General features: G+C 46.0%; 1 protein-coding gene across 5 annotated transcripts; it reads left to right on the top strand.

Annotated features, from left to right (window-relative positions):
- The first annotated feature begins 5,751 nt into the window (after nucleotides 1-5,751).
- MACIR (macrophage immunometabolism regulator) lies at nucleotides 5,752-26,578 on the top strand. Of its 5 annotated transcripts, XM_062212330.1 has the most exons (4): nucleotides 5,752-5,859; nucleotides 14,179-14,268; nucleotides 14,757-14,881; nucleotides 24,040-26,578. In XM_062212330.1, exon 4 carries the CDS (start codon nucleotides 24,063-24,065, stop codon nucleotides 24,684-24,686), a length of 624 nt encoding a protein of 207 aa, XP_062068314.1. In that variant the 5' UTR covers nucleotides 5,752-5,859; nucleotides 14,179-14,268; nucleotides 14,757-14,881; nucleotides 24,040-24,062; the 3' UTR covers nucleotides 24,687-26,578. The 5 variants fall into 5 exon arrangements, with proteins under 5 accessions (XP_062068314.1, XP_062068310.1, XP_062068311.1 ...); XM_062212326.1 differs by lacking the exon at nucleotides 14,757-14,881; XM_062212329.1 differs by lacking the exons at nucleotides 5,752-5,859; nucleotides 14,757-14,881 and adding an exon at nucleotides 6,057-6,140.
- Nucleotides 26,579-26,598: the final 20 nt, after the last annotated feature.

Genomic DNA, 26,598 nt, shown 5'->3' with positions numbered 1-26,598 from the left:
GTGATTTCTCTAGTGATGATTCCACCACTTCCTCTCTTCTCTCTCTAGCCTCTTTGCATAATTAAGGTTAATTCCTAATGACTGAATGAATTAAAGATGAGCTGTTGGTCAAAGGGAACACAGTTTCCCTTTGGGGGAGTGAGTTTCAGAGAGCCATTGTGCAGCAGGGTGACCATGGCCAATAACAATATATTGTCACTTTCAGAATTCAATTTCACAGAATTGCCATGAGAGTAGATTTTTATTTTTAAAAAAAAACTCATTGATCTATTTTATTTGAAAGGTAGATAGAAAGAGATCTCCCATCTGCTGGTTCCCCAAGTAAGTTTCAAATATTCTGGCTGCAAATGTGGCAAAAGGAAGAGTTAACTAGATTTTTTTTCATGCAAATTATGGAACTTGACTGCATTTTGCTTCTGTGAAATATTCCTGAAACCTCAGATTTTAGCTTCTGACCTACCTGCATGTAGCAGGGGTGCTTTGACCCTTCTCCATGGTTTGCTGCTAAACTGACTTCCTGGGGTTTGGGGTGGTTGGTGTGGAGGTGGGAGGGGTGTAAGGAAGAAGCCCTGTTTACAGTATTTGTGGATGCCCATGGTGCAAATTCTCCTATCGTGGTTGACTTTATCTTGTTTTCAAAATTTATTTTATTTATTTGAAAGGCAGAATGATATAGAGAAAGCGAGAGACAGAGAGGTCTTCCATCTGCTGTTTCACTTCTCCATTGGCCACAATGGTCGGGGCTGAGTCAGGTCACTCAGGAGCCTGGAACTCCAACCAGGTCTCTTGTGTGGGTGGCAGGGGCCCAAACACTTGGGCCACCATCTGCTGCTTTCCCAGGCAGGCCACTAGCAGGGAGCTAGAGGAAAAGTGGAGCACCTAGGAGTCAAATCTGGTCTCCAACACGGGATGCTGGCATCACAGGTGGCTTAACACGCTGTACCACAATATTGGCCTCTGATTTTTTTTAAAGATTTATTTTATTTGAAAGACATAGTTACCGGGGGGTGGGGGGGTGGGGGGGTGGGGGGGGGGAAGGGAAGAGAGAAAGAAAATCTTCCATCCACTGATTCATTCCCCAAATGGCTAACATGGCCAGGGCTGGGCCAGGCCAAAGCCAGGAGCCAGGAGCCAGGAGCCAGGAGCTTCATCTTGGTCTCCCACATGGCTGGAGGGGCCCAAGTGCTTGGGTCATTCTCTGTTGCTTTCCCAGGCACATTAGCAGGGAGCTAATGGGATGCTGGCATTGCAGGTGGCAGCTTTTCCCATTATGCCAAAGCACCAGCCCCTGATTTCATTTTTTTAAAAATATTTATTCAAAGTACCAATGACTTGGCCAGCACCGTGGCTCACTTGGCTAATCTTCTGCCTGCGGTGCTGGCACCCCGGGTTCTAGTCCCGGTTGGAGCCGGATTCTGTCCCGGTTGCTTCTCTTCCAGTCCAGCTCTCGGCTATGGCCGGGAAGGCAGTGGAGGATGGCCCAAGTGCTTGGGCCCTGCACCCACATGGGAGACCAGGAGAAACACCTGGCTCCTGGCTTTGGATCGGCACAGCACGCCGGCCGCAGCGGCCATTGGGAGGTGAACCAACGGAAAAGGAAGACCTTTCTCTCTGTCTCTCTCACTGTCTAACTCTGCCTGTCAAAAAACAAACAAACAAACAAACAAAAAAAAACAACAACAAAGTATCAATGACTCAACAGCCTCCAGAATTAGCCGACTATCAATGATTTGCACAACTCCTGGATATTCAGCCAACAATTCTCGTGAGTTAGGTCAAAGCTGGCTCCAACAGGCCTTCCCACATGCTTGTCTGTTCCTGGCCTGTTAGAATTAGCTGGATCCTTACTAAACACCTGCTATGTCCATCCATCTCTGGACTTCTTGGAGGGCTAAACATGTCCATGCCCTCTCTGAGCATGCAGCTAGTGGGTGGAGGGACTTCAGTCTACCCTAGCACCTGTGGCCAGGGTTTGGGTAGTGACAGGAGACACACAATCAGGCTCCCAGAGGTGGTGACATTTGTCAGACTGACCATTGTGCCCCTGCTCCAATGATGGAAACAGGTTTCAGCGTGGACATCTGAGTGGGCTGCAGGAGCTCACCCTCCCCCATCCGACCTCCTGGTGACACCTGTGTGTGGAAGCCACAGCCACCAGATCACCATGTGACAAAGTAAGTTCCTTCTACCTTCCTCCTCCCAGGCACTCACCATCTCCTCTACGGCTGGGCAATATTTCAAGAAACTCTGCCTTTTCTTCATCTGGGGAGATCCATGGCAGGGCACCAAGGAGTTGCTCACGGCCATTTCTTCCTTCTGCCTTTTATTGCCAAAACGCATGGTGTGGCAAACGCAGAAGGGGAGACATGGAAGAGGGGGGACCTGCGCTGAGAAGAGACAGAAGTCATTGTGTCCCCAGGCAGCAGGGTTTGCACCCTACACTCCAGGGGCCCCACAAGACCCTAAATATACATGACTGCGGATATACGGGGCTTAGCAGGATGGATCCAGGTGGGGGACATTTCTCTGACTGCAAGTGTCATATCAGAGCAGGAAGGGAGGTACGGAATGTGTGGGGTGGGGTCTGGTGGGGCCCATCCATCGCCCACCCATCGGGAGACACATGGTGTGCTATGGCATTGGGCCAGGGTGGTGGCTGTGGGAGGGGACAAGGGACACCTCTATGGACAGATGAGTAGCAGCCAAAGGGCCTCCCCACCCCTGCCATCAACACCCACAGATAGCCTGGGAAGACCTGTGCTCTTGGAACTTGGACCCTACTCAGGGACATGGGAGAAAATATTACCTAAGACTGAGACCTGGAAAGTGAAACAAGTGCTGGTGCCCACAGGTTCACCTGGGGCTCTTCTGTTCTCTGTGTCTTGAGGGGCTGGGCCCTGCAGGCCATCTCCCCAGCACCTGGACTTGGCTAACAGAAGGCACTGGGAGGAGAGAGGAAGTCGGTACTAACCTCTGGGTTACTTCACCAACTCCTGGTCAGCTCTGAGCTCTTCCATGATCTGTGTTACCCAGTCCCAGAATCCCCACCTCTCTGGGCGGTGGTATTTCATGTGGTCTCTGTTTTCCTGGTTAGGCCCTGCCTGAAATAAGTTGGTTTATACTCAAGGTGGGGTGCATTTTGGACACTTCTTATTGTCATATTTCTTTATGCCATAGTGAAATTCACCTGCCCTGTTTGCCCACGCTGTTTGCCACGTGTCCCTGCTGACGTCTGTGTATCATCCCTCCCAGTCAGATGATGTGTTAAGGTGATTTTCCAGAAAGGATGAGAGAGGTAACCTGCACAGCAGGGCGTTTGAGATGGAGCATCCGAGCCCCCGATCCCAGGGCCTGCTCCGCATTTGGGCCTCATCCTTTGTAAGTGTGCCAGTCTTTACAGAGTGAATAGATCCTCACAGAACACAAAAATGCCCAAGGAAGAGCTTCGGCTTCACTCTCACCCTGCCTTCCTTCTGCCGCCTCCCACGCCCCTTCTCATTAAGACAAAACTCAGTCTGGTCTTTAGCTGGCACAGGACATGTCTCCGATGGGGCCACACATGCAGGAACACCAGGTATCCCTGTACGGGGAACAGGTGGATTAGGGGTTCTTTGAGACAGTCTAGAAGTGACCACTCAAGAAGTGACTGGGTGAAGGGCGAGGATTAGGATACGAGCAGGGAGCACCACCAGGGAGGGAGGCAATTTGGAGACAAAAACAAACAAACAAAACAACAACAACAACAACAAAAAAACAAAAAACCTTCTGAAGAGGCGTTGGGCCTAATAAACTAAAAGGCAAATGGGAACTTTACTGCTTTTGGCCAAAGAACATTGCCAGACTTTCGGAGCAAAGGGCAAGCACAAGGCATTCTTCTGAAAAGCTTATAAGATTTCAGATAGGCAAAAATGAAATTAAGTTTCTGAAAATAAAATAGACAAGGCTTTGGAGGTGGTTTTATGAGAATGACACCATCAGAACAATCCACTCCTGTGTTAAGGAGATCACAGTCTGAACTAGCTTCCAGTGTGTTCTCCTAAGCTACTCACTCAGGCAAAGAAAAGGTCCATCCAACACACCCACTGTGTTTGCCAAGGTCTGCTATACAGCTGTGTTGGAAGAAAGTTAATTGACATTTCCTAGAATTGTTGGAGAACAATGAAAGGCTCCTCAAGAGTACTACAGATGTCAGCTTGGGAGCCCCAAAAGTCACGTGATGAAGAAGGGCTGTTGATAAGAGGGTACTTTGAAGAGTTTGTGGGGGTCAGCCATTGTGGCATAGTTAAGCCATCGCTTGGGACAACTGCATTCCATCTGGGATTACCAGTTGGGGTCCTGGCTACTCTGCTTCCAATCCAGCTTCCTGCTAATGCTCTTGGGAAGGCAATAATGATGGACCAAATACTTGGGACTCCGTCAGCCACTTGGGGGACCTGGATGGAGTTCCATGTTCCTGCTTCAGCCTGGCCTAGCATGAGTTATTGTGACCATTTAGGGATTGAACCAGCAGATAGAAGATTTCTCTCTCTCTCGTTCCCTTTGTCATTCTGCCTTCCAAGTAAACATCTTAAAACAAAGTTTGGGGGAAAATGAAATTAAAAGACGTTTAGTTTGGTGTAAAAATTTCCATAAACTCTTAGCGGTCCCCGCATTCACATTTATTTCAGATTTTTCTAGCGCCAAAAGAAACTTAATCTTTTAATTCTATTTTCTGCAAATGTTTCAAAATGCCTTCCTCTTTACTTGTTTTCATATGATCAGGGACAGATGATGATTCTGATGTAAGTTTAATTCAAGACTTGTTTAAATTGTATTTATCCACACCAAATTTTTGTGTTTTATGTTTGGATAAAACACTTTTTAAAAACAAAACACAACACAACCCGCTGGCTTTGGACCCGTAGCATTTCCAACATCTATAAAACAATCCTGGGGTACTACACCCAGCTCAGCCACCTGCTGGGTACATGACCTCGCTGATGTTATTGAAACTTTCTGCATCTTTAAAATGCGGTGCCTAAGTTACTTCCTCCTGGAACGGTTGAGAGGCGAAATTATCAGCTGTGCATAAACAGAGTTAAATTAATGTCAGCCACTATCTTCTCGCTAAGCAGAACCCATTTGGCAGAGTGCAAGCACGTCAAGTGAGAAAAGCAAACCTTGTCAAGGGACATCATTTCTTACCAGGATGGAAAAGATCAAGTCTCTGCTGATCGAGAAATAGTGAATCCAATCAGAACCCGCATGGAAGCCTACTCCCGCCCGCTACCCCGCACACATTCTCCGGGTATTCGGTCGCTCTCTAAGCCTGACCCTGCACGTTGTAATTTCTCCACTTCTCGGCGCAGAGCGCCCTTCCAGCAGAGACTTAACCAATCGCAAACCCCAGCACACCGTGTCGCCGGGGACGCTGGAGCGCTCCCAGGCCTGCGAGTTCTCTGGTGGGGGCGCAGGGCTCGGCCTGGGCCGAGGGTGCCGCGCCGCCCCCTGCCCACCGCACTCGGCGATCGCACCCCCCGTTTCTCCAGCGCCTTCCTCGCGCCCGCCCTTCCCCCGGGTGTCTGAGCGCGAAGCGGGAGGCGGGCTCAGAGCTGACGGGCTGCGGCTCTGCAGCCAGAGGGAGGAGGCGGGAAGGCGGGCGGAGGAGGAGGAGGAGGAGGAGGAGGAGGTGGAGGAGGAGGCGGGGACTACGCGGGGCGGTAGCTGGCGCCGAGCGCGGTGGGAGCCGACAGGGTACCCGGCTGGCTCGGCTGGCGGCCTCCGCCCGGATCTCAGCGCTGTAGCCCTGCGCCTCTCCCGCCCTCGTCTCCGGGCCCGCGGCCCCGGGCTCGGCGGAGGCGGCGGAGCTCTGGGCCACTGGTAGGTTGCACGGGCACGGCGTTTCCGCCTGCAACCTTTTGTGCCGCAGGAAAGGTGGTAGGGATGGCTGGGGGGTGGGGGGGTGGGGAGGGGGCTGCCCCCTGCCTCCGATCCCCGGTGCCAGCCCCAGTCACGGCGCCGCCCCTTCCTCCCTGCCTCGTGTCCGGGCCAGGCGCGCGGTGCCGGGGATCCCCGGGATGGGTGGCTGCGGGGCGGCTGCAGCGTCCCCCACGGCCTCGGCGGGCCGGTGCCCGGGCACCCGAGCGGGAAGCTGAGGACGGGTGAGCTGGGTGGGGCCCGCGCGGGGTGCGGGGAGCCCGCGGCTCCTGGCACAGGGGTGGGGCCCGAGACGCCGTGAGTGTGCAGAGCGCGTGTGAGTGAGTGTGCGGGGGTGTGCGCCCCCGGGTGCGCGCGGCGTGCGCTCGCCCGGGAGGTGCGGGCTCGGCGACCCGGAGCGCCTGTGCCGCTGTGCAGCGCCGCGGGCTCCCTCGGCTGCAGTGCCCGCACCGCGGGGCGGCGGGCCTGGCACCCCTCGGGGGACTGGGCTGCTTCCCCGGCCTGCTGCGCCCCTGGCTGCGTGCCCGGCCGCGCGCAGGGTGCGACTGCCCCAGCCAGATAGCGTCTCGGGGCGAGCCCGCGGGGCCTTATCTCGGCGGCCGTCCTTGCCCGCGCTGCCACCTGGGGGCGAGGCCGCCCGCGGCGGCCGGGCGGCGGCCGGGGCCGCGTGCGGTGCGGGGCCCGGTGCTGGCCGGAATGGAAAGCAGCAGATGCGGTGGGGGGCATCCCCGCCCTCGCCCCACCTGTCGCGGCTGGACTTCGGGGCGGGTGGGAAGCGGAGGGAAGGGGTTTCCGGGCGGGCGGCGTGCGGACCTTGGGCAGCGCGGCCCCATTGTGAAGCTGCCAAACTCTCTCTAGTGGTGGAATCTGCGAATCTCTGCCAGGAAGGCGGTGGGGACGCGCAGGCAGGCGGGGATGGCCCCGTCCTTTTCCCCTTGCAAGTGTTCCACGTCCGTAGGGGACTCCCTGCTTCCCCACCCACGCCAGTCTGCACACGGGTGGGCTGGGATTTTGTGTGGAGCGAAGATTCGGGTGCGTGCGTGCGGGCGGCGTGGCGCGCAGGTAACACTGGCGCCAGGAACTTTGTAATAATCAGGGAGACTGGAGCAGGAGCGTCTTACCGAGGGCTTGCCTCCCAGCAGATCCTCCCAGACGTTTTATTTTACGTGGTTTTTCTCGAAGAGCCGCCTTACAACCGAGGGTTGTATTTGCTTTGTCTTCTAACCCTGTGGAACTGGATGCACGCTTGCCTGGGAGATAGACATGACCCCTCTCCAAAGTTCTGTTTTCCCAGACATTTCAAAATACGGTACTGGTTATTATTGCAGAATCTGTTACTACTGCGTTCGTTCAAAGCTACGATTGATGCTTAAACTTTTATATTTAATCACAGATTTCTCAATATCCTTTATTATGTAACTGTGGGTTAGAAACAAAATGGACAGGATGAAATGTAAGAGCTGATCAGCTTAGGGTCCTCTTAATTTGATAAGAACTGGTGTAGGGAGCATGCTTTTGCCAATATTGTAGCTTATTTAATTACAGTTGAGACTTTGTAGTAGTTACTGTTCTGGAATATAAGATACTTAGTGACCTTAGAAAACAGTCAAAGAATTTGCTTATTTTTCTCTGTATTTCAGAGAGCTATTTTAATATTCACTCAGAATCCTTAGTACACTAGGAATAATAGAACTTGACATACATGATTTAAAATTTCTTGGCTAATTTGTAGTTGGAAGGGGGAGTGAGAGAGGGGTGTCGCTCATTTCTCCCAAAGAGAACTTTGATTTTGTCACCAGGCTATGAAAACAAAAATCTGGTTTTAAGTTTTTGCTTGGAGGGCTAGCCAGTCCCACCTGGTACACCTGCCCTGTTTTGACCATGCTTCCTAAGAGGCAGATTTCTTGTGAAGACTGTGTAGACAGTTACTGTCAGTCCCATCTGCAGTGACACTGAGTATTTTTCTAAAAGTAGAAGGATGACTTCACATGAAGCCGTTAGTAACCTGGGTTTAATTTTTACTAGCAGAAATGGAAAGGCAATGAATGCTGCGATTTTTAAGGGGGTTGCTATTCAAAGAACTGATACTAGAAAGAAACACATTTTTGTCTTACTGAACCAATTATGGCGATGTCTTCCCACGTTGGTGAGGTTAATGATCTGTTTGTGAGGTCAAGGATGGTTTTAGAAAAGTCACTCCCTACTTAGCAGTGCCTCGAAACCTTTGATAATTTTGTTTTTACAAGTGACAAACAATAAAGTAAGATTATTTCACAGGAACCTTGCAGGTGAGGGTGTAAGTACAGCTAAGCATTTTTGCACTGTGAGTTGTGCTTGGACAGTTAAATCATTTCATTTCTGCTCAGTGTTCTGTTATTTGAGAAGTGTTTTGATCCATTTCTCTTACACTTGTTTTCAGAGTAGAGAGTAAGGCTGGTGATTGCAAAATACTTTCACTGGTATGAATGGAATTTTTTCCAAGTGCTTTTCCATCATTGGTCCATTCTTAGTCACTTTGAGAAATGCTACCTGTTTCTTTTTCTTTCATGTTTTAGAAGCTAGAATTCGAACTTGTTCTTGTAGTCTACTGATTTCTTTGCCTAAAATTTATCGTGCTTTCCAGAAGAGCATCTTTAATGATCAGTAGGATTTATTTACCAAAATTCAGAAGGGCATGCTGGCCTTTGTATTTATAACAGTAGGAGTTGTAAGGGATGTTAAATTTTTACTTGGGATTTTGTTAGTGGATCTGTGCTGAAGCCTGAGATTTATAGCTTTTTGGGGGAGAGAGGTTTTGTGTGGAACTGAACATGTCCATGTGGATCTTTTTTATCTTTGGGGGCAAACCCTCCCTTTTCCGGGTTCCTGGTGCCATTCAAATTTACTGTTCTATGTATTAGATTTACGTATTTCCGTGGCTCTGTCTTGCGCCTGGTCTCAGACTGTATTCTTTACTCTTTACATTTGCCCCAAGAAATATTGTTGAGCTTCTCAGTGGGAATGTGAATAACTGAGTGGTTGAATGATTCACTCACAGACAAATTCCTCACATCTGTGTGCAAAGCCACTATGCAGACCAACGGGTGTTTCTTTTTAAAAAGTCGATTGCCTCTATACTTTTGAGTAGATAACATAATGCCACACAATATGCTTGTGACCCTTTGGAGAGATGGCTGTAAATAAATATGGGGAATGGACCTGGACCAGACATGGTGACCCCACAGCTGAAGGATGTTCTTCTGTGCCTATGATAGTATCTGTCACCTTGCCTGAGAAATTTGACACGCTTGCTAGCTGGGGTTCACAAGCTTTGCTATCTGCGGAAGCTTCATTTGTAGCTGATTGCTGAGTGTTTTTTGGCTCAGGCACCCCTCACTTCCCTGTGCAGAGATCTGTGGGGAGCTCTTGGTTGTGCTTAATTTGTCCTGTTTTCACAGGACTTTCTGTGTTTGTGGCGGCTTCTCATAGCTGGAAGTGTTATGTTCTATCACATTTGCTCTGTCGCCTTCAGTCTGTGTTTCTAGGTAACAGGTATATAGCTTCTGAACCTTTCACGTGGCTCCTCCACTGCTTGGTGACTGTTGGCAGAGGAGAGCCATTGCTGCCCTTCTAAGCCTTCATGTTCAAAACAAATCACAAGGCTATAGATTTTTACAGTAGTATAGTTATTTGTGTGTATAGTTATTTGAAGTGTGTATAGTTATTGGAAAAGTATAGTTTTGGGGGACTTTTATATTAAAATAATTTCATTGTTACAAGGATAAAACTCTTATAGTAATTTTGTAATTCATTCTTTCATAGGTAATTCTTTTTTTAAAACATTTTATTTACTTGCAGGGCAGAGAGACAGAGACAGACAAGTCTCCCATGTGCTGGTTCATTCCTCAGATGCTTATAGCAGACAGGGCTGGGCCAGGCCAAAGCAGGGAGCCAGGAGCCGGGAACTTAATCTAGGTCTGCCATGTGGATGTCAGGGACTGGCTACTTGAACCATCCATCACTTGCTGCCTCCCCTAGTGTATATTAGCAGGAACCTTGAAGTGGACCCAGGACTCCAGGACACAAACCCATGTGCTCCTGTATAGATGTATGCATGCAGGTGTCACAAGTGGCATTTTTTAAAAAGATTTATTTATTATTTGAAAGGCAGAGTTACAGAGAGAAAGAGAGAGAGAGACATCTATCTGATGGACCACTCCCCAGATGCCTGCAATGGCTAGGACTGGGCCAGGTCAAAGCCAGGACCCTGGAACTCCAGCCAGGTCTCCCACCTGTGTGACAGGGGCCCAAGGAATTGTGCCGTCTCCTGCTGCTTTCCCAGGAGGATTAGCAGGACCGGAAGTGGAGCAGCCAGGACTCAAAGCAGCACTCATGTGGGATGCCACTGTTGCAGGAGGCAGGTTAACTACCTGTTGTACCACAGCACTGACCCCCAAGTGGCATCCTAACCACTACACTAAACACCTGCCCCTGGAGCTAATTCTTAAGAAAGGTATATTCTTGTACTAGTTTCTTGCCTTGTTCTTTTAATTTTATCTTTTCCCCATCTTTATCATCCTCCCTTTCTTAGCACACATACAAGGATAGCACTCTCCTACACACCAAACTGTAAGTCATGTCAGGAATGCGTGGAAAAGAGAGGAGGAACGGAGCTCTGGCCCTTGGGTTTCCCTGGTGTTGCTCCCTTGGCCTGTGTGGCTGCGCTCTACTTTTGGCATGGCGCTGACATAACAGGGATAATCAGTTACTACACTTTGTTTACTATGAAATTACCAACCATTTCCTAGACTTCCACATCACAGGCCCGGGCTGGGTGATTTCATTAAGGTTCCCAGCATTGCAGATCCAGATGAGGTTTTCAGTTGATTTCTTTCCTTGGGTGTTGAAAAAATGAAAGTATAAATATTTTTTCAATGCATTTAAAAACTTACGAATTATTTCTCACCAAAATGCACAGGGCATGTTATATGAAAGCTGGAATGAGATGTAAGCCTTTTTAAAAACAATACTTGAGACATGCAAAGTTTCTTCTATCCGATTTTCAATGTACATTTCTAAAAATACGAAGTGAAATCTGTCTCACTTTGTGGTAGATGTAGCCCTGGAAAATAACGTGATATGCATAGCTGCATTGGGCATTGAAGTGTATAACCGACAAGAATTGGTTGATACACTTTTTTTTCCTGCATTATAATTTATGATTTCTTTTAAAAAGAAAACTAAGCTCTTAAGAGGACAAGCCGATGATATAAAAGGATTTTGTACTATGTACCTTAAAATCAAGCTGGAAATAATGTAAAGAGAACAGATTTCACCCATTCTACAGTTACAGTTCTGAGCAGACAAACCACACTTTTCTCAGTCTCCCCCCTCCCTCCCTTCTCTTCATCAGTTTTTGCAGACATATTTTTAATCCACTCTGTCTTCACAGGTTTAATTTATCACTAACCATAGTATTCAACAAGTAACAAGTAGGAAGACCACAGCTAGTAGTAAACACATCCTCCCCCCAAGCATTTCATAAAAGAGCTGTAAAGCTTTTAAAGTGCCTCCCTGTACCTTTAAAGTGGGGTTTGATCTGTAGAAATTGATATACATTTTCCGGGAACATGATTGTTGTGTGAGAGGCTGTCCACAGAGGTTCACCACTGAGCAGAGGCCACACAGATACAAAACCAGGTGAGTGGGGCAGGTTCAGCCCTACTCGACATCCCTTGTTGGAGTACTGGTGACTCACTAATCTAGCTCTTTGCTGATGTGCCCCTGGGAAGGCAGCAGGTGCTGGCTCAAGTACTTGGGTTCCTGTTGTCCATGTGGGAGACCAGATGGCGTTTCAGGCTCCTGGCTTTGGCCTGTACCAGCCTTGGCTGTTGTGGCCATTTAGGGAGTGAACCAACAGGTGGAAGATGACTCTCTGTCTTTCGCCCTGCTCCTGCTCGCTCTGTCTCTGTCACTCTGCCTATCAAATAAGTAAATAAATAAATCTTAAAAAACAAAAAGAGGACAAATGAGTGGTCTTGGGAGTCACACCAATTGGGTCTCTGATTCCAGCACTGTGTCAACTAAGTATTAAACTGAATACTTTAAAAGAGGGAGGACTATATTCTCCTTGTGGAGTAGTTAAGATTAAGTGAAATAAACTGTGCATAGCTTTTAGCATAGAAAAGATGCTTAAAAACACTAGTTTTTAAAATTCCCTTCCGTTAAAAATCCATTAACTGAAGAAATCAGTATGAACTTTATAACAGCGGTATTGAGGAAATTCTTCCTGGTAGCCAAATTAAAAAAAAAATTATGATTAGGTTTTACAGTTTACTTTATGTGAAAACCAGAGGCTTTATTGGTGTGCTCGAGCCAAGTCTTAATTATCCAGGTTTCTTGCTTACCCAATTTGGAAATACGGCGTCAGTGGCAAAGACAGTGACAGAGAGCGTCTGGTATCCACATAAGTAGTAAAAACTATTAAAGAAATTCCAAGGCAGATGCAAATGCTGATTTCTAGGAAAGACAGCTCTTACTGTGTTAGTTCCTTCCAGTGCCTGCAGCTGAGGACGCCAGTACCTTTCGCAGGGTAATGATCTATTGCCTTCGGATCCAGCTGTTGTGTACTGGGAGGAAGGGTGGCGAAGTTATCGACTCCTTGCTGGTCCCTTGCTGTTTGTCTCTGCTTGGGTGTGCCATATTCAGTGCTGTTGCCACCTCTCAGCCTCTGGGCACCTGTGTGGCTAAATCAAATCCCCTGGGGTTCCACTAAGTCCCTCCCTTCTGAGCTGAACACAACATCAGAACACTAGCAACCAAAGAGATCCTTACAGGTGCAAAGGACTGTGGGGAATTTTTTTTGGTCTGGGCAGAGGCACTCAGTGAACCGGGGAGGCAGAGAGAAAGCAAGATTCGTACATAGGAACGCCCCAGGTCAAAGGGAGGCCACACAGGGGATGCTGGAAACCCTAGGCAGGGTTATTGTCATGAAGAAGCAGAAGAGGTGTTTTTGTGAGTCATTCTCTTTTTTTTTAAATTTCAATTTTTAAAAATTTTTATTCATTGGAAAGATGAGAGAACAAGTGAGCTCCTCTTTGCTGGTTCACTCCCCAAATGCCTGAAGCCAGGAACCAAGGACTCAATCCAGGCCTCCCATGTGGGTAGCAGGGACTCAGCCATATAAACTTTCACCTGCTGCCTCCCATGTTAGCAGGAAGCTAGAACTGGGATATGGGAACCCAAGTGGCCTCTTAACCACAGCACCAAACGTACACACCCAATTCTTTCTTTTTTATAGTGTTTTTTCGCTCGCTTTAAAAAAAAAAAGCAAAAACATTTATTTATTTGAAATGCAGAGTTGCATGAACAGAGAGAGAAATCTTCCATCCTCTGGTTCACTCCCTAAAGGGACACAGTGGCCTGAGGTGGGCCAATCAGAAGTCAGGAGCCAGGAGCTTCCTCCAGGTCCCCCACACAGTTGCAGGGACCAGGCACTTGGGCCATCCTCCACTGCTATCCCAGGTGCATTAGCAGGGAGCTGGATCGGAGGGGGAGCAGCTGGGACTAAAACAGCATTCCCTGGCACCACAAGGGCAGATTATGCCCACTAAACCACAGCCCAGGCCGACTGTAGTGTTTTCTAAGAGCCTTCCAATCATTGGCCTTAGAGCAATCTTCAGGAAGGATTTTTCTTGTTGCTGTGCTGTGGTAACAATGAATGATCTCCCAAGATTAATTGTAACATTCCCCATTGGTAAAGGACTGCAACGTGCAGAGCACAGTTCCTACCTTGTCTTGTTGGCTGTAACAGCTGTATCAGGGTGGAGAGAACCCCTGTCTTCCTTGTAAAGACTGCTGTGCTTGCAAGGTCAAGAGGCAGAGTGCCAGAGATGGAACCCTTCCCTTGACCCCGGGCTCTGCGCTGTTTCCTGCCAAGAGAGTACTGGGCAACTGTGGAACGCATGGGCAGGACTGAGATGATGAAATTAGCACTTTAACCCCTACTTTTCTGGCCTCTATATTTAGCCCAGTGAACTACTCTTAGTCTCTAGGTAAAATGTAAGCAGCAGAATACAGCAAAACAAGCAGCATCCAATGTGTGGAGATTGATTTGGCTGAACAAGTTCAAAATCGCTTGAACTGAACTAACTCGGGTAGCTGATAGGCGGTAGGAGTGCCTCCTGCTGGCTTCATCCTGTTTTGCAGTTACAGTTGATATAATTGCTTAATAAGTTGTGTTGCTTGTCAAATTAAAGGTATATTTTTGTATTTCATGTTTAGTATCTGGAGTAGAGCAGAAAAATTATTATGCCTGCATTCCCTGGGGACTCTTTGGAAATTATACAGTGACATCTTCAGGGATTTAGTCTGGTGAGTTGTGTTTTGCTTTTTCTGTTTGTTATTCAGATCTGGGAGCGTAATACCATAATGTGTTTTAAGGCTGACGTAAATAGGTGAATGTGGAGTGTCATTGGATTGTTGCTCATATACAGACTGCAATTACAGAAGTTTTAGCAATGGGTTGCAATTTGCTAACATTTTACTTGAGATGTTTAATTCTTTGAGAAGTTTGTTTCTTAATTCCTGCCACATTCAGCTGATTTTATGGAAGAGTATTTGAGAATATCTAGTAGTTAGAGGCCATTGCTGTTATTTGGGGAAACATTAAAAGTTAGTAAAATAGTTTCTAAACATTTCTATTTTCTGGTGTGATACATAATGAGTGGCTAACAGGTGGTTGAAGGGAAGCATCCTCTTTACTTCATTGTGTAGCTGTTTTCACTGGAAGCGTGACATTTGCTTTGTCACACCGTGAATTTAAGCTGTTAACAATATGCAATGTTGTTGTCTTCCTGTAGTTGTGTATTCTCAGTGTGTCAGCTGTGTGTCTGTGCTGAAACTTGTTCCAAGTCTTTGAAGGGGGAAACAATGTTAGCAGTGATGTGTTGCAGCTCTTCAGGATTTTCGAAACCTTATTATTAGGGTGAGTCTGTGCTTTGGGACGTCTTTGTAGTTGATATCTTGGTAGGTCTTTGCTGTGAATTACACAGAGAGGTCATAGGCTTTGGAAGAAGCAGATTTTTATGATAAGGGATTTTCAAATTAGCAGTCAGCCTTTGAGTAGTGATTCAAAGGAGGGAAAAACATTTTAGTTTCATTAAGGAGATGTAGCCTGTCAAATTTATGAAAATGCCATTTAAAAGATTATCAAAATGGAAGCATTACTGGAATTTCCAGTTTGAGGAAAAGAGCAAGAAGGTTGAAAACTGTAAGTACAAAGTTCTTTCAGATAAGGATATTGAATAAGTAACAATCAAGTTGCTAACTCACCCACTTGAAATAAAGTACGGAAGTAGGAGCATGAGTAGAAACTGCCTTTATATGTGTGTCTGTATCCACTTATCCAGCTCTGTGCACACATTGAGTTATAAGCAGATAAGCAACATGCTGGCAGACCTTTACGCGGTGAAATGAGTTACTTAAGAGGTAATGAGTTAACTGACATTGGAGGTGATCAAACATATACTGCTTGGCCATTCAGATGTCTTCTGATTCTGAAATTATACAGTTTCAAAAGTTTGTCCCCATTGAGGAACACCGTGGTTTAGTGTTTGGTGATGCTGAATGAAGCTGTTACGAATGGTCATGGCAGGTCTTTGTGTGGACATAGGAAGACTCTTCACAAAGTGATGGAAAAAGTGCATTATCAGAAACTATAGATGGATTTCAAAATTTTCTGTGACAAAATTAACTTTGTTTTTCAATTCCATTTTTCATAAATTTAAAAAATTTCCCTCTTATATATTTATTTTTGTGGGTAAGTGCCTAGGAGCGGCATGTCTGCATAGTTTGATAAGCATTTATTAAACTTTATATTTTGTATGTATATATGTATATTTAAAGATTTATCTATTTATTTTGAAAATCAGTTACAGGGAGAGAGAGAAAGAGAGAGAGAGATCTTCCATTTGCTGGTTCACTCCCTAAATGGCCACAACAGCCAGCACTGGGCCAAGCCAAAGCCAGGAACCAAGAGCTTCATCTAGGTCTCCCATGCAGGTGCAGGGGCCCAAGTGGTTTGGCCATCTTCCACTGCTTTCCCAGGCCATTAGCAGGGAGCTGGATAGTGGAGCAGCCCAGACATGAACTGGTACCCGTATGGGATGCCGGTGCTGCAGGCAGTGGCTTTACTTGCTATTCCATAATGCTGGCCTCAACATTTTTTCAACTTTATAAGCAGTTGCCAAAGTGAGTGTACCTGACAGACACTTACAAGTAGCTAAAATAACCATGCCAAAGTGTGTGTGCAGATGAAAGAGGCTTGACTGCCAGTGAGCACAGATTGACTTTTATTTCATATCCAGTTTTTGCCAGTTTGGTTAGCAGAGAATTTCAGGCCACAGGGATTTTGAAACAGCACATTGGCAGTTCTTAGAGCTAGGCTGTTAGCACTTGGAAGGAAGCAAAACTTATGTCCACCCACCAGGCAGGAACTTTGAGGAGTGAATTCTATCGGAGATCTCTCTGACACACTCCCAATCCTGGATGCAAGTTAGAATCACCTGGGATCTTTTAAAATGAATTTCAGAGCTCAGGCTGAACTCCAGATCAGTTAAATCACAAATCGGGGGGTGGGAGTGAGGGTTGGGGGAGGGTGGTATAGACATCAGTGTTTCTAGAAGCTTCTTGGATGCATTCAATGTCTGGACAGCTTTGGGAGCTCCTTACTGGAGTCCTGGAGTGCAGGACAGGAGCTGGGAGACCTGGGCTGTAGCTATGACCACTGACTACCTGCAGGGCGCTACACAGGCCTCTGCCTTCATGGCCTCGTGTTTTCAGTGTCCTCTATCACTGGAGGTGGAGGTTCTAGGTAGGACCTCTAAGGTGGTTCCGACATTAAAACTAGATGATTCTAGGGACAGGATTTGTGGCACAGTGGGGTGCCCACATCCCATATTGGTGTCCTGGTTTGAGTCTTGGCTACACTAATTATGTTCCAGCATCTGCTAGTGCTCCTGGGAGGCAGCAGGTGATGGCTCAAGTGCTTGGGCCCCTGCCAGTCACTTGGGAGACCAAGAGGGAGTTCTGGGCCCCCTGCTTTGATGTGGCCCAATCTTGGCCATTATGGGCGTTTGGGGAGTGGGCCAGGGGATGGAAGATGGATCGATCTCTCTCTCTTTCTCTCTCTCTCTCTCTCCCTCCCTCCCTGCCCCACCCACTAACCCCCCTTTTCCTTACTCTTTGTATCTCTCTGTTGCTTTTTCAGGTAGATGAAAACAAAAAATAAACCACCATTTTTTTTTTTAAAGGAGGTGATTCTAGATATCACTACTTCTAGGAGTCCCCAGTTTTGTTCGGAATGGTTCATTTCAGGTACCTCTTGCAAAGAAGTTTGTTAACACAATTACATTTTATGTACTGGTATTTAAGGTCATTCTGTTTGTATCAGTTTTCTCTTATATGATATTGCCATAACTTGTAAAAACAGTTAAAGCATATGAAGCCATATTTTGATCACTAGAGGTGAGGTTTTTTTTTTTTTTTTAAATAAGTCTGCCTTTAAAATAAATCCCTAAATGTGATATTTCTCAGAAAATATTTCTTTGTGTAGCAGTTGTGAAACTTACTAGTTGTTTTCAGAGCTGATCTAAGGAGTTAAGGCCTCTAGGTTCTGTTTTCCAAAGACTGCTCTTGGCGCTGAGGGTATGGGACGGCCAGTGGGCAGAGCTGTGCACGGTCCATACAGGCTGGAGTCTCTGGGTATACTTCCGGTAGACCTACTTCCTCTGCGTGCATTCTGGGGCTTGCACCTGCTTACTGTAGTGTCAGCCGTACCACTCGTGTTGAGGTATTGCATGTTGTAGCTGGTGCTTAAAACATGCTTAAAACATGCACTCTGTATATATATACAAATGTTATCTTCCCCTTTTTATGAGGGGATTTGCATTTAGTTTTTAAATTACTTAAGAGAAATGTAAGGGTTGCAAGGGGACATAGTGTGAGAGAATTGGGCATCTTGCCTTTTTGATGTATTTTATCTGCTTTGGGAAAATGGAGCACATTTTCCTCTGGGCACATTATCTGCTTTCCATCTTTGGTGGTTCCTCTTCATGAGCCATCACAGAGAAACAAGCACTCTCTTGTAACTTTTAAAAGGATTCACATTGATTTTTAGTTTTATGAAGTCATAACTATATTCTTATAAAAACAAAAGCATATTTAAAGCTCTGTGGTAGTTGCTATAAAATTCTTAAACTCATATTCTTTGACTCAACATTTTTACTTATGGATTTTCTTGGATAAATGTGTGTGTGTGTGTGTTTGTATGCACTTACATGTTTTCACTGTGGAAAGAAGTGAGCACACACTCCATCTTTTTTCCATTTTATTTGAAAAGCAGAGAAAAACAGAGAGATCTCTTCCATCCACTGGTTCACTCCTCAAATGCCCATTATAGTCAGGGTTGGGTAGAGCCAAAGCCAGGAGCCTGGATATCTGTCCAGGTGTGGATGATAGAGACCCAGCAACCCAATTTGATCCATTACCTCTTGTTTCCCAGAGTGAGAGTTAGCAGGAAGCTAGATTGGAAGCACAGCAGTCAGAACAGGAGCCATTCACTCCAATATGAGATGCAGGCATCCCAAGCAGTGACTTAATTATTGTTCCAACATTTCTAAGGGAACAGGAAAAGGAAAGCTATACCGGAACATAAGTTGGGATTCCCTCTAGATGTGCCTCACATTGGTAGGCGCTGAAGAGTGAATTTGCGTTTTACATGCCATCATTATGCAGTGTTTGGATTGGCTGTCTTTCAGTGTGCAAGTGTAGCTTTTCCAGGTTTCTAAAACAATTTAAAAGTAGCAGCAATTATTGGACCAAGTTAGTGGGGAAAGAAAAAAGATAGGAACTATCTGCAAGGGAAAGAGGGTTATAAAGGCTGCACATGGCCTGGAAGAGCTCTTGGAGATCGGCTAACTGTGTATGAAAGGCATTCATGAAAGCAGGAAGGGTTTCTTGGATCTCTGATTCTTAGTGGTCTGGAATGGGGGTGTTAGCGTTGGACTTGATTTCTTGATTCACAGTTTTTTCTTTTTGATGAACTGGAAGTAGTGCGTGTATTGTATCCTTGGCAGTAATATTTCTGGGGGTGCTTTGTAATTCTTTATCTTGGCAGTATGCTTTTTTTGCATACATGGTTTAATTAATTAGTTAATTAACTGGAGAGAGGCAGACACAGAGAGAGCTCCCATTTGCTCATTCACTCCCCAGATGCCTGCAGTGGCTGATCCAGGGCTGAAGCCAGGAGCTGGAAACCCAATCCAGGGCTCCCACTGGGATGGCAGAATCCCAGTTTAACTGGGATCCGTGAGGATCCATGTTTGCAGGAAGCTGGACTCTGGAGCAGAGGTGGGCATTGAACTCAGACCCGCTGATGTGGGATGCGGGTGTTCCACTGTTGTCCCAACTGTGAGGCCAAATACAAGCCCCTTCCCCCTAAAAGGTTGATTGTAGATTTTGAAACAGAATGCTGACTTATAAATGGCCTTATTAAAAGTAACAAGCCCATCAGCAGTTTTTTTTTTCTCAGTTACAACCTGGAGAATGAATGATTCAACACAAGGCATCTCTAATTGCAGTCACCATAGCTGAGCTCCCTGATCAATGCCTTTTAATCTGAAAATTTTCTGGGGTAAATAATGGACACCCACATACCCCGATCTGAGGAGTCCTCCAAAAGTCCATGGGAAATGCATATTATGAAAAATGATGAGTGGGTTTGAAAAATTTTTGGCACCAAAATATACTCATCTTTTACTTCCAGTTTCCACGAGCTTTGAAGTACCCTGGTGTGTTGACTTGGAAACTGTTCTAACTGCCCTCAGCATCATCCCTTTTGTGGCAGAATTCTTGCATTTGAGGGTACCCGGACCCGTCCTCCTTCGTGGGGCAGTACCTAAACAGCTTCTGCCCCTTTAGAAAATAATCTTTGACAAAGCTGATTCCCCAGCAGCTCTCGGGCCCCTGCCCCAGTACTGAAGTCCAGTCAGGAAATATCAGGATATCGGTTGCATAGAAAGTTTGTGTTTTCCGTGCCAGTGAAGAATGGGCATAGGTTGGGTACTCGTGACACCCACCCTCCATGCTGCTTTCCCAGGGCCTCGTAGTGGGTGTTCTTTCAAAGGGACAGATCTCCGTGAAAAGGCTGCTGTACAAAAGGGCACGCAGTTTGCCACGGTCCTGCCTTCCCCCTTCACGCTACTGCATGCAGATGTCCTTGGCCGTGCTCACGGTGGGGACGCGTGAAGTCACCTCCAGGAGCCCCTGGTTTTAGGACACTGCTTGTTGTTCGGAGCAGGAGTACGGATGCTTAATGGCACTGTTTTCCAGCTCTGGAGATTGCACATCCGAGGGTGAGCAGGTAGCAGCTGTGTGTGTAGTATTTCAAAGGAGCCTTTTCATGTGCCAGTGTGCTGAGACTCTGACTCACAAATTTGCATCGGCATCCGTGGCTAGGTTAAATACTGCTATCAAAGGAAGAAATGCTTCTTTCTTTAACTTCCTGGGTAAGTAGTGTTTTCTGCTCTGAGCGAGTGTGTTGTCCACCTCAGTACCATGTGGTAGGTTTCTTACAATAGACTGCTTGGTTTAGGCCACATCCATTTCTTCTACTTAAGTTAAATATTGTCTCCCAGGCAGATGCCTGACACTCTTGTTTGAGTGGTTCTACCAGGTGATATTTGCCAAGTATTCTTGGTTACTGGAAACTTACTGGGCACTGACGATGGATATGTGTGTGATAGTAGTGTCTACTGCATGTCACGTCAGATTTTGAACTTTATACATTTCTTTACCTTTCTTTACTTTTAAAATTTTCCAAGTACTTACTTACTACCTAATGCATCATTTCTACCTCTTTCTCTGAACTTTGCATCCTGCCATACTTTATTCCTACCCCTGAGAGATTTTAAGAATTCCTCATGGTCTGTCTTGGTGCAGCAGGATTGGCTTAGTGGGGGCACAAACTTTCAAAAATTGTTTTCGCATTTATTTAAGAAGCAGGTGTACAGACACACACAGACACACGGAAACTGATAGAGGCTGAGTCACTCGTCATGTGCTTGCAGTAGCCAGGGCTGGGTCAGGCTGAAGCAGGAGCCAGGAACCCAGTCCAGGTTTCCCATGTGGGTAGCAGGAACTCAACTACTCAAGCCATCACCTGCTGCCTCCCAGGGTCTGCATTATCAGGAAGTTGGAATCAGGAGTGGAGCTAAGGCTCAGACCCAGGTGTTCTGGTGAGGGATGTGGGCATCTTAACTCATGTCTGTTAGACCAGATGCCTGCCCTGGTGACCGCTGGAGCCTGTGCCCCCTCGTCTTTAGTGTGAGTTTCTGGACTAGTAACTTGCATTACAGTTTTTATCCTTATAGGCAAAGGGATGAGTTTCAGGCTAATTTCTGTATGGATTATGACCAAATTCAGAATCGGTAGGGTCTGAACTCATAGATTTTTAGGAAGTTTATAATATACTGAAAGAGAATGCAGTAAGGTGGTTGGCAGAACTCCATGGGCTGTTAGGCCACGTCAGATCTGCAAGAGACCTAGCCCAGTGTCTCTGTGAGTGGGAACAGCCTGCTTGAGTGTTAACGGCTCTGGGAGTGGCACCAGGTGCACCTGCCTGTGCCCACTGTTTACCCCATGGCCCTGGGTATTTCAGCCTCACTTACTCTCCTCTTCTCGTCTCTCAAGGATGCAGTATTGGAAAAGCAGTTGCTGCCCATAGCTGCTGTCAGGTTGTGGAGGTTGGAGGCCTGGGGTATGTCCTCTTGTGCTTTGTGCTTTCCCTGAGCTACCCAGCCAGTGAGAAAGAAAGGGTTCATTTATCATTTGATGATAAACATTTGATGAGGCTTCATGTGGCCCTTTAAAATTTTATTTTATGCATATCAGATTAGCTGGTAGTCACCTATCCTGATCCTATCAATGAAGACATTAATTTCACAATCAAATAAAAATTTGTTTTTGTATCAGTAAAATACGATAAAGCTGATTCCCACAAATCCAGAAATGTTGGGGAACTAGGGTCTCCCGGCTAAATGAAAACTGGGAAGAATTTGAGGTTCAGAGGAAGTCAGTGGATCTCTTTGGCATTTGCTCTATCTCCAAAATTGTTAGGAATGCTTATTTCTGGTCGTGTGTGCGGTGGGCCCTAGTGAGCTCAGGAGGGCACCTGGGGATGCACAGTCTTCTAAGGAGAAAAAGTGGGACCTGCAAGAAGGTTCTAGTTGTGTTTTTGCTTCTAGATTCTTTGGATTTAAGTGAATATCCAAACTAGGAAACATTTCAATTAGGAAATGGTTTTTTCATAAAAAGATTCGTTAAGAATTAGATTGTCCCAAATATAGTAATATAAGGTGTTAACAGTATGTTCACAGTAGGGGAAGCTGGGTATAGGGTACAGGGAACTCTTTGGAGTATTTCACTTTTTTTTTTTTTTTTTGTACATTTAAAACCGTCCTGAACAAGTTTTTTAAGAAGAGTTGTGTGAGTAAGCTTTTTCAGTAAATTTTTCATCTTTATAGCACTTGGTACTGTGTTTAGTACCTGAGGGACTTACTTCAAACCGTGCAGTCTTCAAGGGGCTTCCCCAAAGTCCTATTATGAAGAAGCTATGCATGGGTGTCAGTGTTTTTGCACCAAAATTGATGTTTCAATTCTATTTTTGCACAAACTTTTTGATGCACCTGGGTGGTTCCAATGGAAGATCAGGTAGAAAAAAAAAATGACTCTCATGCTGTTGCCCTAAGTATTTTCTTTTATCTGCCACTTTCCAGGAACCTAGTCATTATTGGTGGCACTTCCAGTCAGCGGGGTTTGCCCAGCCTCTGTAATGTGATCATTGTAAGGAGCGGTATTAGTATTCATTGTGAATTGTCTTTCACTGTCAAGTGATGTTACAAAGCCAACTGTCAAATCATGGTGTATCAATCATCATGTACAATGGCACTTGATGTTTTATTTATTTCTAATGTTAAAAATTAACGTTGACATATTTAAGATTACTTTTTAAACCACAAAATGGTTTCCCTTAAACAATTCATTGAGGAAGAATCCTGCATACCCTAAAAATAATTTTCTAGGTCTCAATGGGATTGGTTGAAGACATTGATCAACAGAATCAATTTTCTCATATGTCCTGTAAACACAATAGAAAAGAATTGTAGATGTGAAGAGCTAGGTACTTATTTTGAATTAAATGATGGGAAAATATGACTTCAAAGTCAGAAATATTTTGTGGATTCTTTTTGTCTTCATTGCCAGCAGAGGAGTAGTGGGCTGACACGGTAGGTAGGTATGAGGTGGGCACGCCTCACATGCTTATGTGGATGCCCACTCATCAGAAGGATCTAGTCCATGGACTCTCATCAAATTTGTATGATAACTTTTAAGTTTGCTTGTTTTTTTAATCAATTTACTTATTTTTAAAAGATTATTTATTTGAAAGGCAAAGAGACCTCACATCTGCTGATCACTCCCCAAATGCCTGCATTAGCCGGGGCTAGCTGAGACCGGGCCGAAGAAAGGAGCCAGGAACTGTGCTCTGGTCTCCTGCATGGGTGGCGAGAACCCAAGTATGGGGAGTGGCGGGAAACCAGGCCCTGGAGCCACCATCTGCTGCCTCCCAGGGTACATGTGAGCGAGACGCTGGGTCAGAAGCAGAGGCGGGACTTGATCCAGGCACTCAGGGATGCAGGAGTCTCAAGGGGCAACTGAACCTGCTGCGCCCCAAGGCCCGGCCCTGTGATTACTTTTATCTGCTTGATATCCGTGTTTGGTTGCTTATCCTTGCACGGAGGCGCAAGTTTGCCGTGGTTGAATGGAGAAGTACTGCTGTGGCTGGTTTTCTACTTGCTACTCCATCCGGACCTTTTCCTGGTTTTGGGGGGCATTCACTGAACCTGCCCTGGGGTTCTTGAGGCTCAGAGCTGGTGGTCCCTTCAGGCCTGCTGCGAACCATTCGCTGCCCTTACATGGAAATCAGTCGGTCGTCCCCAGACCGTGTTAATTCATGCTCGCCAAAGTCGCAGCTGGCCCCATGTTCTGTGCCTCACCGCTCTCTAATCCGAGTCTGTTTCCTTGTAGGAGCGCACAGAGTGGTGCCTAAAATGGAAGTAGACATCAATGGCGAGCCCAGAAGTACCCTGAGCACCCTGCCCTTGCCCGTGGCCGAGGCGAGCTCCCCGGGGAAGGCGGAGGCCGAGAAGCCGCGCTGCTCCAGCACGCCCTGCTCCCCGATGCGCCGGACCGTGTCGGGCTACCAGATCCTGCACATGGACTCCAACTATCTGGTGGGCTTCACCACGGGGGAGGAACTCCTGAAGCTGGCCCAGAAGTGCTCGGGGGGCGAGGAGGGCAAGGGGGAAGCCGTGCCTTCCCTGCGCTCCAAACAGCTGGACGCGGGCCTCGCGCGCTCCTCGCGGGTGTACAAAGGCCGGAGTCGGTACTACCAGCCCTACGAGATCCCGGCCGTGAACGGCCGGCGGCGCAGGCGGATGCCCAGCTCAGGAGACAAGTGCACTAAATCCTTACCTTACGAACCTTACAAGGCCCTCCACGGGCCTCTGCCTCTCTGTCTTCTTAAAGGTAAGAGGGCTCACTCCAAATCTCTGGACTACCTCAACCTAGATAAAATGAGCATCAAGGAGCCAGCTGACACAGAAGTGCTTCAATACCAGCTTCAGCACCTGACCCTGCGAGGGGACCGCGTGTTCGCCCGGAATAACACATGAACGACTCGTGCGGACTTCAGCCCGCTGAGGTCGACCTACACTTGGCTAGAACGGAAAACAAACACACATAAAACAAACAAAAAAAAAAAAACAAAAAACGTAAACACCCACTGTTGTACTCTGCTCCTACTTCCCCTTCTAGATGGTTCTATCAGCTTAAGTGTGCCTGGAACCTAAAAATCGTCGGGATCACACTTTGAATGCAGGAGTGGACTCACAGGTCCTTGGGACGGGGGATCATTTTAGAGCGCGCAGCTGCAAAGAACCCAGAATGTTGACCGTCTGTATAGCTTTTGAGCCAGGAAAGGCGGCTTTGGTGCACTGCGTCTTTAGGATTCTGACACTCAGATGGGGAATGTTACCTGCTTGGTTGTAGCTGACTTGGTATGATTCATTACAAATCTCTCTCTTAAGTACTCAAGTACTTCCGGAATCTCTGTATTTTACTATAACATGTATGTGATGATTTGTTTTACGAAATTTAGAACTTGAACATTGCTGAATTGGACCACTTTTTATTTTTAAATATTGAGTTTAAATATTTTATAACTGGTTTTGCACTGAAAAAAAAAAACTAACACTTCAGATTAAGAGCAAAGTCTTACTTCTCTTGCCTCAATAATATTATTGAGCAATGAGTTTTTTTTTATTTCCGCATGGAAAGTTATTGATCTCTATGGCTGTAAAATATTTCTTTATAGCGTTATTAAAGTGTGTCTTAATAACATTAAATTTGGGATACAAAGTATTTATTTTGCAACCGGAGGAGTGGAAGCTTTTCTAGAAAGTTTCCAATACGAAGTTTTCATCAGTTGGAAAAGTTTCCTTAGTGCTAATTTTCTAATTTAAAATTCATCTGGAACTTTACAACAGAAAGGATTCTTTTAATTGTGGATGATAGGCAAAATACTGTTTGCATCTGAATTTCCTGTTAGTGAATGGAACTTTAATAGAGGACCTCATGATTTCGACTCGTGAATGCTTGTACTAAATATGAAGTAATGCCATTCAGCACGGCGTGGGCTCAGTCCGGTTTTAGTCCTGTGCCACACAGCACTCATTGAAATCCCAGTTTCTAGGATTAGTGTAGGAGCCTAAAGCGCTTCTATAGTTTTAATGGGTTAATCCTGGATTACTTAACAATTTATGTCAATTGCACTGGTTTAATTTGTTGCTAAAGAAATAAAGCCCTGGCTTTGGTAACAAATACAGCTCAACTATTCTTGAATATATTTTGGGGGGAAAACTGTACGTAACTTACCTTTTGTAAACGTTTCTATTTTTTTTTCCTTTGACTCTTGAAGGTGCAATTTATTACCAAATTGGCATTTCTGGCAGCATCAAATTTGCATACTTTTAAGTTTTATTTTGGGGACTGTGAGTTTCTTAGGTGTTAGCGATCTTGCTTATATAAAATAAGAACACCTTTTAATTAACGAATGGATCATTCCTGGTACAATTGTGATTTTCCTTGGGCCAGAATGAATGACAGACTCCATTTAGGGCAGCAGACCGATTAAAAAAACCCTAGGAACTCGTAAACAATGTTTATTACACCTTCCCCTTGGGTACACCATGTGAGAGAGCCTTGGGGAGGTGGGCCTGCTTCTTACTGAGTTGATTACATTTCTTGGTGGGCTGCAAGTTTTCAGCTATTGTATATTTTAAGTAAATTGCACCTTTGTAACATATTGTATTGGTGAATGATCGCTAAGATTGACTTTATCTATACTGTCAAGACATAGAATCCTGTCAGATGCCAAAGAGTTGGGATTTTTACGTTTAATGATTAAACACCATTATTTATTGATGATTTACCCTGTGGAACTGTATTATTTCTAACTATGAAATAAAAGGGTGATGTAAACACACATTGTTGTGTGGTGCTTTAAGTAAGGTCCATGGTCAGCAG

Source organism: Lepus europaeus, chromosome 15 (assembly GCF_033115175.1).
Source record: "Lepus europaeus isolate LE1 chromosome 15, mLepTim1.pri, whole genome shotgun sequence".
Taxonomy (NCBI): domain Eukaryota; kingdom Metazoa; phylum Chordata; class Mammalia; order Lagomorpha; family Leporidae; genus Lepus; species Lepus europaeus.
The sequence above is the reverse complement of the archived record's forward strand: the minus strand, read 5'-3'. Positions and strand labels throughout refer to the sequence as shown.

Coding starts and splice junctions, on each gene's coding strand:
- MACIR (XM_062212327.1), top strand. CDS start 24,063: ATGGAAGTAGACATCAATGGCGAGCCCAGAAGTACCCTGAGCACCCTG.